Genomic DNA, 11,924 nt, shown 5'->3' on the forward strand with positions numbered 1-11,924 from the left:
CAACAAAAACATAATAAAATTTCTGAGATTCCTCATAGAAACAAAAGCAAACTTAAATAAACTTCTAACTAAAAAAAAGTAACTTCATTAGTTTAGTTACTATCACAGTTCATGCAAACATAAACTGCACTGATACTAGAAGTGCTTTTAATGTGAGCCCAATGTCGGCAATTAGTGCAGTCTACCCTCTACACTCTTCTCCTGGGAGACTATCCGAATAGGATCCAGCGCACACTAGACAAAAATAATCGTCCCTTCGGGGTCTAAAGGAAGTTGTGTTTTCTTTACATTTTTTTTATTCTTTTTATTGACCTTTTTATTCATTTTCTTAACAGAGTGATTCTCTTCATCAGACTCTGAGGAACTTTTAAAAATTGCTTTCTTCACTGCTTTTTTTGGACTTTTCTATCTTCTTAATAGTTTTAGTTCTTGTTTCACATTGTTGTAAAGCAAGTGCTCTTTCTCGGGAGTGTTTGTCAAAACAGCACAACTTCTTTTTTTCCCTCTTGTTTGTTGCTTTCTGGGCCCTACTTTCGGTAATGGTCTCACAGACTCTGGCGAAAATGGAATATAGTCTCTAGATGTAGATGGCATTTCAAAATTTGGTTCTTGATTTTCTTAAATTAAATATTAGGGGTCACTTGAATATGGCTCATTCGACCCCGAGTATTTTGGCTCAAATGACCCCTTCTCCGAATTACATTTAATATGTTAAATGACTAAAAATCAATTGAAAATAATTTATTCCTGAAACTTAAACCATTAGTAGTAATCATATTGAAATCAAAATACACTTACTTGATGGCCGTATGATAAAATTTGTAATTGTTTAACCAAAATTCAGTGGAACTATGTTTTTTACTTTTAGTGCCAAATTTGCAACATTATGCATTCACAACCAAAACATATGCCGGCCGGCGACTAAAACAATGACGGCGTGGGTTTATCATGCACCGTGTACGTGATATTACAGGTGGCGCACTAGACCCCGCGGCTCAACAGACCCCGCTCTGCCCTACAATCGGACTGTCCGTTGCCTTTACTTTCAAAAACGTTTTTCTTGAAAGAGGTAGACTTGATGACCACTAACCGTTTACTTATTTTTTTTGTTTTATAGTACCCTTCAAACGGGCTACTATTTCAGAAACACCCTGTAAACGTTATCAGCACAGACTCCCATGCTTTTTCTTATGGAGAGTTATCTTGCACTTTGTTCTATCCCAGATATGCAGCAATCAATCTTGTGCATAGTTAGCCATCTTTGTGATGACGTCACGTCTATTAGCTGAAGTCACCAATTATTGTTGTGATCTTAGAGGTCTTCCTCTTATTAGCGAGTACCCTTTCACCTTTAGGTTCTGTGTCTGCTAAGGCACCTTCAGCTTTTACCCTCTGCTAAGAATTCGCATGCTTCGAATGTAAAAATAATAAAGAATAATGGGAAGACACATGTTCGGTAGAATAAAAGTGCAGAATGAGATTCCGCAACAAAAACTATCGTATTTTGAATTTATTTATGTAAAATCTAATTTTGTCGGTGAAATTGAATTCTTTAAATTGTTAAATGAATTTTACTTGGCCAGTAGACCGACTAGTTGTTTTTTCTAGGTTTTTATTCTATTTAATAAGAGCAACGTTTCGACTTGTGTACAGTCATCATCAGGCTGAAGTTATAAAATTTGTCATCTTTGATATTGTTCAGATGTAAAAACATCTTCGTTACTATCGCCTTTATCTGTAACCATGGAAGATTTGTTTACATTTCGTTGACTTGAACTCGACGTGGAAACAGCTCGTATTTCCCTCAATAGAAATAAAATACATCTTTGATTAGTTTGGCTTCATAACATATCAATAAATTAGTTTAACAATTTTGACGAACACGAATAAATAGGAACAGAACGTCAGAGAACTTAGCAGTAATATCACAGAAGTCACCTGATTGCACATATCTTATTTTGAAATTTGTGAAAACTGATCATGGTTTCAAGGTACATCGGTTTTTTTAGGCCTGGACTTTTCCAGTGGGAATGATAAAGACAAAGAGAGCCACGAAAACCTAGATTTTGTCCCCTATTACCTGAAAACGATGAAGCAGTTGGAATCTAGTCACTCAAAACGACTACTCGATTATCTCGACCTCCATATGTACTCACAAGCGGCTGACGTGTTCAGTGACAGCACAGACCCGGAGGTATTGGCAGTGAGGCTCAGGTCAGTACAAGTTTAAAAAAGGACATGCTACTAAGTATAGGATTTAATAACCTAACCTAGAAAATATTTTCTAAAACGCGCTGTTAAGACAGCAGGTAAAGGTTGGTCTGTATTCTGTCGGAGCTGTCTGCGACGCGCTGATGAGATCCAAAGAGGTCGAAATCGCGATCCGCGTCTGGCAGTTTCGACAGAATACAGACCACTTGTAGCATCGTACTACAGATGGCGTTCACCATGCCATTTGTGGTATTTTCCTTAACCTAGCAAACCTGAAAAATTTTGAAATCCGTAAATTAATAAAAGAAAAGATGGATTAGGTTTTAAACTAAGAAAGAATAAAGTGGAAATCCTATGGTGGAAATTATCCATCCTATTCGACCAATTTACCTTGTATGTCATATCTTACGCCAACATTTGCTTAGATCAACTCAGTCTCTGTGGAACCCTGATTACATAGACGAGAGCTGGATAAAGGACCTGGGTGAACCGAATAACCGGATACAACTGATTCCAAGGATGAAGCAGGCTATCCTGACTTACTATCCGGGTACTAAAATAGCCATCACGGAATACAGCTGGGGCGGTTTGAACACCATAAACGGCGCCTTAGCACAAGCAGATGTACTTGGTATTCTGGGAAGAGAGGGCGTTGATCTGGCTCTCGCCTGGGGATCGCAAAATACCACCGAGCCATGGGCGTATGCTTTCAGGTAAGGATTTTACAAACATTAATTTCTCGAAAGGGTAAATATTGTAAAATATCCTAGCTGGCAAATTTGTATCGTAAGTGTTGTTGGAATCCGTGACTGGATTATGAGACTATGAATTTCCGATATTTTGAAAGCCCAGTTAAATCTTGAATTCACACTGTAGATGATTAACTATCTCATAAGCTCACAATAATGCGTATTTTGAAATGTGATTTTATAATTTCTATTTTTATTAATGGATTTGTATCTTAATTTTTCACCATGCCAAATAGGATGTACCGCAACTACAATGGAAAAGGCTCTCAGTTCGGCTCAATCAGTGTTAGTGCAAAATCGAGTGACGAACAGAAGCTTGCAATTTATGCGTCGATCCGACCGTCAGGCAAGAAGTTAACTATTATTGCCATCAACAAGGACCCGATCAATGAAATCGACACGAAGATCGAGATCAAAAACTTCAACCACTCGGCCAGTGCTAAGGTCTATACGTATAGTCAGAAAAATCTAACTAAGATTGTGAAAAGCAATTCCCCTGTTGCCAACAATTCCATTGGACACAAATTCCCCGCTTATTCAATCACATTATTCGAAGTAGCCCGAAAGTGATTTTCTTTGTGTTGATTGAAAACATTAATGGCCGCGGTTCCTATAATTAAATAGAACTATGTAAACAATACTTCAAATCATACATAAAAATTGAATATTGTTATTTTGATTATTTTAAATGAGTATTGTTATGTAAAAACGAATTTCATATATTATTATTCATTTTGAGGTATGTTATATTAAATAATTTATAAGTTAGTCAACAATTTCATGTTGGCCATGGGATATAAAAAATTTATTTACTCCAACAATAATTTAACTGAAATTAATAAATCATTTAATAATATTATAACAATATTAGCTTGATACACTCTAATATTTTATTACACACTATACACTGTATAATAACGATAGAAAATATATACAGCAAACTATAGCGAGAAGACAGAAAATATATATACAAAACAATAGCAAAGACGACAGACATATATACAAACAATAGCAATTTATAGACAAACACATAATTAAAATAGAAAAAAAACAAGGTGAAGATAATGTAGGTGATTATACATACATATAGATACAAAGTCAAGGCTGTGGACAATATCGAGTTGGCACAAACAAAAATTTAGAAATTCTGAGGGTTGGTTGGTTGGCGACTAACTCCTTCTTTCTTGCAGTGGGTCGGTGGAATATGGGAGTCTTGTTGGTTGTGAAAAAAAAAATTTTGGGTGTTTCATTCCCACCAGCCAGTAATGCTGATGGGCGGGCAGTCCCTCCGGAGTACGCCGGAAGGTAGAGCAGAAGGCCCTCTTCAGCCTACTTTCAGGAATCGTGGGAATGGGTGGGTGGTGATTCGAGTGAGAAAGATGAGACGGGCGAACTAAAGACAGAAGAGAATGAAAGATTACTTGTGGAATATTACTGCCCTAGCATTTGTTTAAGTGATCCAAGGAAACCACAGAAAAACTTGGACCAAGGCAGACGGACCCGGAATCGAACCGGCGTCCTCCCGAATGCTAAGCAATGGTCTAAACAACTAGACCATGCCGCTCGGTGTTGTTGTATTGGTAGTGATTTCTTTTTTTTTTTGTTTAGATTATACTCGAGGAGGGGAAATCTTCAAAAGGCACCCCCTGAAGGGAGGTAGTGTCGGATTCTTACCGACTAAAACTCCTCTTCGAGCGGGGAGATAAACCCTGTGGATTGCTCATATCCCCGGGAAGAAAGTGAAAAAGCTGAGGATTGGGGATAGGGCTGAGATGGTAAATGGGTTAAGAGTGTGGGCAGAAGGGAGTGCTGGGGAGGAAACCGAAGTAGGTGGTGGAGCAAGAAGTGAGCGAAAGGGAGCGGCTCATTGTAGAAGGTGACAGGACCTTCGGAAGCGGTCGTTGGGTTTCGGTGCGAAGTTGGAGAGTGCCGAGATGGTGGGGTTGGCGTGGCCTGACATTGTGACCCGGAGATTTGCCGCGAATGTGATTGCAGCCTCAGGGAGAGAATGTAGACCGGTTTCGAACAGAATTTGTGTGTTTCTGAAGAACTGGGAGTAGTCTAGTGCGGAGCGAACAATCCGCATGTAAGTGCCTTGCAAGGGTTTCAGGCGGTGGGGAAGGGCGCAGCCACAGACGGGAATGGCAAAGGAGCAAATGGGTTAAATGCATGGATTTTCGTCTGTTGGGAGATGGAGCTATTTCGAAAGAATGGTTTAGGTGCGATGAATGCACCCAGAGCCTTGTTACGGGTCGCCGTAATGTGGTGCCGCCAGTTTATGCATCTGTCGAAGACGACGCCCAAGTACGTGACGGAGCTGCTCCATTTGATGGGGCGGTTGTTGACGATGATACAGGGAGGTTTTCGGAGCCTACGAGAGAAGAAGATTGCTTCCGATTTGGTCTCGTTAATGGAGAGTCTCCATTTCCGATACCAGTTTAGGAGTCGTGGCAGAAACCTACTGATTCTCGCTGTCCAATGAAGAATGCCGCTGGAAGGGTTTATGATGACAATGTCGTCAGCGTACAGAGCAGTCACAATGGAAGTGTGGGAGGGCATGTCCGCGCAAAAGAGGTTAAACAGAATAGGAGAAAGTTTGGAGCCTTGTTGGACACCGGCTGTGACGGGTTTACTGGCAGAGAGAGCAGAGTCAACGCAGACCGGAAGAAGACAGTGGCTTCTTTCCATACCAAAGGGAAGTGGTGGAGCCTCATGATAGCGTTTGTGATGTTACAGAGTGCAGTGATGTGCTTTGGTGGCAGGACTTTGAGAACTCCGTTGGGAATTCCGTCAGCGCCAGGTGCTTTTCTCTTTTTCAGAGAACGAATAGTAAGGAAGATCTCACGGGGTGTGGTGTGTCTGAATTCGGAATTTATGGGAACGAAGTTTTGGGATATGGCTTTGGTACGCTCGTGAAAGTTGGCAAGGTCCACTGGACTAGGTAGTGGGGAGCACTGGAGGCATAAACAGTCTGCGAAGATTGCAGCTTTTTCTTCATCTGAAGAGTAGGTGGTGCCGTACTGTTTTAGTGGCGGATGATGCGGAGCTCTGTTACGAAACGAACGGATCACTTTCGAAGTGCTTCGGGGGTGTGTTTCTGCCTGAATGATATAATCATTGAAGGATGCGCTGCGGAATTTGGTGAGACGAGTTTTTAGTTCTCGTTGGAGGGCGTTTACTTCTGCACGCTGTGCTGGGTCGCGGTGTGTATTCAACAGACGTCGGATCTTGTCTTTCCTCTTAAGAAGATCAAGAATGTCTGCGGGGAGAGTATTGAGTGGGGTGGTGGCTGGGCGGGAGGTCGTGGAGCGCTCGACGGCGCTGGTAATCTCGTTTGAAAGGAGATTTACCGCTTCATTGAGTTCCTCAATTGTGCGAATTTGAGTGCACTTAAAAGAAGGAGGTTGTAAGTTGGGCGGCCGATTTCTATTTGAACAGGAAGGTGATCTGAGCTTAAATCGTTAAGAACTGTAGGGTCGAAGGATAGGTTAACGTTCTGGAAAGTTGTTGTGACGATCCGGGAAGTGCGTTGAGTCCGGTGGGGATTAAATTGTGAAATCGAAGTCAAGAGAGTTGGTAAGAAGGGAAATTCCTTTTCTATTACTATATCGGCAGCCCCATGAGACGTGCTTGGCATTGAGATCGCCTGCAACGATAGTCGAGACGTTTGGTGGGTGTAGAAGTGGAGGTTTGAGAGATCCTCTTCGTCTGAGGGGAGTATAATGAGATAATTCTGACAGGGCCGGAAGTTGAAGTGATTTCAATGCCAACTGCTTCTAAAGAATCGGTAGCCAAAGAGATAGGCTTGTGTTTGATAGAATTCCTAACGAGGATGACTACGCCGCCGCCGCTGGAGTTTTCACGATCCTTTCTGTAGGCAGGAAGTTTGGGACAAAAAGCTTGATTTTTTGGGATAAAAAAGTGATGCACGCAACGCCGATTGACTTTTCCTCGAGGAAGTGGTCGAGTTCAGTCACTTTACCTTTAATGCCATGGGCATTCCAGGTAACTAATCCAAGATTATTTAGGTGGGATGTGTCAGACATTGGTGGGTGGTTGAAGGACGGCGACTAAGCTGGCTACCATTGTCTGAACGATAGCCTGAATTTTGTCCTGAAGGGACGGAGTTGCACCTGATGTTGTAGCGGTGCTTGGGGTTGGGTTGGGCTTACGGGTGGGGGGTTGTGAGGCTGCTCTCACGACCCTTGCCTAAGACATTTGGGAAGATTTCTTTACGGTGGTAACAGGTGAGCGGGCGGTTGCTTGAGTGCTCTTTGGAGTAGGTGGGATAGTGGTAGCGCGGTGATTGCCTTTGCAGTTTGCGCAGGAAGGAGTGGAGTCTTTTTTGTCTTTCGGCTTGCATTCGGTGTAGACGTGGTTTCGGCCGCAGAAAGAACAGACCCAGGCGGCGCGGCAGTAATTGGCGTGTGGAAAAGCTTTTGACAACGACGGCATTGAGAGACGTCTTTGTTAGCTTTCTTAGGCTCAACTTTCACGTTGAGCGCGCAGATCTTGCCAAGCTCAAATATTGACTTAGACTTTTTGTCCGCTCGATCAAGGCGAACGGACACTAGCGGCCAGATTTTACCGCCGTTGGACATGCGGTGGACGCCGCGGATAGCAAAATCTTTGTGAGTAAGCTCTGATTGGACATCGTCCGTTGATATGGATTCGCAAACTCCGCGAAGGGCTACGTGAAGGTCCCTGTCTTGACGGAGGTGGTTGGTGGTAAACTCGACGTTTGATTCGTCGAGGAGAGAAGAGAGGCGGCGGAAGTCCTCCACAGAGTTGGGATATACTCTGATGGAGTCTGTGGTGTTGACTGCCCGTCGGGCGGAAATATCATGGCTTTCCATGCCACGGAGAATTTTTGGCCAAAGGGTTTTTTGGCGGATAGCGATTGGGGGAGGAGCTGCGGCACCATGGCCTGCAGTTTCGGGCTCGGACTTGTCCGTCGACGTCGCAGAAGATGACGACGAAAGGAAGGGCGTTTGCCTTCGGCGTTTGGTACGACGGCTGTTGACTTTCGTAAAGCCGTCGGCGGAGGTGGCAGAAGTTGTGATTGACGAGGCAACTGTCTGTGAGGACGGGGCGGTGGTAATAGCGGAGGTGCTAGGTACGATGTCTTCTGACATGGGAGTGGGCGTGGCGTTGTCAGCATGCTGACGGATGAAATTACCTAACAGGGTTAGGTTTTCCTTCATCTCGCCAAACAAGACGATGGCGTCGGCGAGGGAGAGACCCTCCAAGAGTACCGGACCCTTGGGGGAGCCATTTCCGAAATGGCAGGCGATAGAAACGAAAAACGCTTTTCGGTGGTCGTGGCTTCGGTTGTACGGGAATACGAAGGTATTTGTTAGTATAAAGGGTTAAGGGAACGTAGAAGTTCAAGGGGACGTTGCGTACTCGGTCCCCAAGACTGTTGGTCAGTTAAAATTAATTAAAAACGTTAAACTTACCTAGAAACGGCTGGGCAGTGTGTAGTGCTCGCAGTGTGTTTTGTGTTTTACGTAAAATGTGTCTCTCGGTAGTAAGAATGCTATGTGTGAGTTGTATGTGTTAGAGTGATGCCTAAGTATTTCATTTCTTCTGAAGTGTGAGTGGTTTTATACGCCATTTTCTGAGCCATAGTTCAAGTTGACTGATTTGTTGGTTTATTTTCGAGTTACATGATTTTGTGTTGATGCCGTATGCCCAATAGGTGGTGTCGTCTGCGTACTGGGCTAAACTTATTGAGTTATTGAGAGGTTGTGGTATGTCGCGACAATATATATTATAAAGTAGTGGAGCAAGAACCGTGCCCTGGGGTACGCCTGCGGTTAGTATAATCGTGCGACTGAGTGTGTTCCCTACTTTGATTTTGGATGGTCTATTCGTTAAGAACGAGTGAATTAGTTTTACGAAGAAGGGAGGAAGATTAATTTGGAGAAGTTTTGAAAGTAGCCCTTTGTGCCATACCGTGTCGAAAGCTCTTTCGAAGTCGAGCGCTACTGCAAGGGTGCAACCACCGGAGTTCATAGCCGAGATTGCTTCAGTTTGTAGTTTGAGAACCGGGTCAAGGGGGTTTAGTCCCTTTCGGAACCCGGCTTGGGAGTCCGGGATGACGTTGTTGTCCTTGCAGTAGTCTGAGAGGCGTTTCGCGATGATCCTTTCTAGGATTTTACCCGTGTTGTTCACCAGTGAAATTGGGCGGTATGATTTGGGGTCCGTATGATTTTTGTTGGGTTTAGGTATCATAATAATGTTCGCGCATTTCCAATTTCTCGGATAGTATCCCGTTTTCAAAATCCCGTTGAATATTGCTGTGAGAAAGTCGATAGCGGAGGGTGGTAGGTTTTTGATGACATTATTGGTGATCCCGTCTTCACCGGGCGAATTGTTTTTTAATTTGTTGAAAGTGTCGGTTATGTCATCTTGTGTGATTTCGCGTGCTATATTAGTTTCTTCGCGTTGTGCAGTGCTTAAAGTGTTTATCACGTGTCGGTCTATCTGCGCGGCGTGTATCGCGTCGTGATGTGGGCCTGTGTAAGTGACATGTATGCTCTCGAGAGTATCGGCGAACGCGTTTGCTTTTTCCTCGGTGGTATTGCATATTTGATTGTTACTCAACAGGTGACTTATTGTAGTTTGTTTTTGGCCGGTGATTGCCTTGAATTTTTTCCAAAATTCTGAACCGTTGTGATAATCTAATTTTGAACATGTATCGTGCCATCGGGTTTCGTGGTGTTTGTTTGTTTTTAATCGGACTAACGCGTTTAGTTTGTTCCATTCCGTTTTTACAAGGGGGTCGCGAGTTCTCAAAAAATGTCTGTATAGTTCGCGTTTTCGTTTTATCAATTGGATTATCTCTCCCGGGAGAGGTTTTCTTCCTATGCAGATTTTCCTGATGGGTGCTGTTTTATTAATCGCGTTTTGAACACGTGTGTTGTATCTGTTTATCGCGGTGTCAATGTCTTGTTGATTGATAATGTCGGGGGGGGAGGGGGAGTAGATTTTCATTGGTTATATGTTCGCGAAGGTGGTCAAAGTTTATGTTCTTATAGTCGCGTATTTCCTTGAACGAAAAGTGAGTGATTTTTTGCGATCGGATATTAAGTGTCGCGGAAAGGGGAAGGTGATCACTAGTAACCGGTGTACCTATTTCGCAGATATCTGAGAAAAGAGGCGCGACTATGTCGGTGCAGATGATGTGATCGGGGATAGACGAGCCTTGATGGCTGAAAAAAGTGAAATTAGAGTTTCTGATGCGAAATAGGTTGAGGAATAGTAGCGCGTTTGCGAGTAACCGGCCGTTCGCGTTTGTTATCGTGTCACCGAATGTGCTGTGTCGCGCATTAAAATCCCCTAATACTATGGCCCCTGGAATGGACGAGACGTAGAATAAGAACTCGATCGGCAGCCTGTTGTTGGGTTTGTTGTAGTACGAGAATACTGTAATGTCGCCGGAGCGAAGGTGTAGCGTGGCTGCGCAGCAGTGGAGTTCATGGAATTGAGGTGGTAGAAACAATCGGCTGGATGCGATGGAACAATGTATGATTAATGCTGTCCCTTTTTTGTGAAACTGCTTGTCGTTTCTATAAATGTTGTATTGCGGTACATGGTACCGTTCGTTTCGCGTTGACAGCGTTTCCTGCAGCGCGAGAATGTGTATGCAGTCGGTGGATAATGTGTGAATTACATTGTTCTTTCTACGTTTCCAGCCGTTAGTGTTAATTGTCGAAACTTTAAGGTCTGCGAACTTTAACTAAAGGGGATAATGAGCCATCGATGGGTAGGTGAATGGTTTTAGGAATAGGAGATTGTTTTTGTAGGTAGGTGTGTTATGGATATGTGTACGTTGCTGCCTTTGTAGACGAAGGAGACTTTCCGCCTGAAGAATTGGGCGGAATGACGGGCAATAACGTCCTCGACGAATCGGGAGTTGGGATGTAGGGATGAAAGGCAGAGGTAGGTGAAGCGGATGGTGTCTTCGACTCTGCTGAATCGTTCGGGATCTGGAGAGTCAGTGATGACCGACGATTCGTCTTCGGACATTTCATCGGTGGGAGGGTCAACGCACTTGATGGATGCGACTTTAGAAGGTGTTAAGAATTTTTGTGATGGTCGTTTTGGGCATTTGGAGTCAAATGATAGATGCTTGCCCTTGCAGTTAGAGCAGGATGGAGAGGATGTACAGGAGGAAGATGCATGCTTTCCGCCGCAGCGGTAGCATGGCGGTTCTTTCTGGACGCAGGAAGCGGTGTTATGCCCGAAAGCGAAACATTTCCCGCATTGTAGGGGCTGAGGACCTGGGGATTGGGATGGCTCGCATCTGTATGTTTTTGAAAACATTTTGAAGCCTTTGGATAGGAGATTATCGATGGCCATTGGACAGTTTGTGATGACACGGAAGAGGAAGGTGTCCTGTCCAGTTTGCCTGGACTTAATACGCCAGGCGTTTTTGGCATCGATATTCTGTTCGTGGAGAGCGGAAAGGACGTCGGTAGAGGATACGTTCATGTCGACCGGGCGGACGACGCAGGAGAAAGTAGGTTTGTGGTTACGTTGTCTTAGAGGAGGAGGGGAATTAGGGGAAGGTATTTGGTTGGTTGTTATTTTAAGGTTGTTTGCGAGTAGGGCCTTCAGAGGAGAGAGCTTTTTTATTATTTCGGGATCTTTGGAGGTGACCCGAGCTTTGTTGCCCCGGTAAACGGTCAGGGAGAGGAATAGGAGTGTCGGGATGCTTTTCAGTAAGGTGTACAGGTCTTTTTGATTGCAATATTTGTCCGGTATGTTGGACAAGATTGCATCGAAGGTTGGTGGAGGCGTGTTTGAGGTTCAGGATTGCCGGGAGCTAGGTGAGGAGGATAAGGAGGAGGAGTAGGAGTGACTGCGCCGACGATTAACAACCTTGAAAGGCTGGTCTTCAACCGGCGAGCCTGGTCTTTTAGAAGTGGTCGGGGTTGCCATCTTCTAATTAGGAAA

General features: G+C 43.9%; 1 protein-coding gene across 1 annotated transcript in view; it reads left to right on the forward strand.

The window, feature by feature from the left end:
* Window positions 1–3,681, forward strand: part of LOC108736545 (endoglucanase A-like) — an 11,852-nt gene extending 8,171 nt beyond the window's left edge. The window contains exons 2-4 of the mRNA XM_018469008.2: window positions 2,010–2,214; window positions 2,637–2,924; window positions 3,197–3,681. Coding sequence (XP_018324510.1) covers window positions 2,010–2,214; window positions 2,637–2,924; window positions 3,197–3,530 — 827 coding nt within the window. The 3' untranslated portion in view covers window positions 3,531–3,681. The remainder of the gene's footprint in view (window positions 1–2,009; window positions 2,215–2,636; window positions 2,925–3,196) is intronic.
* The last annotated feature ends 8,243 nt before the right edge of the window (window positions 3,682–11,924 follow it).

This window comes from Agrilus planipennis, unplaced genomic scaffold, assembly GCF_000699045.2.
Source record: "Agrilus planipennis isolate EAB-ADULT unplaced genomic scaffold, Apla_2.0 scaffold130, whole genome shotgun sequence".
In the NCBI taxonomy this organism is placed as follows: Eukaryota; Metazoa; Arthropoda; class Insecta; order Coleoptera; family Buprestidae; genus Agrilus; species Agrilus planipennis.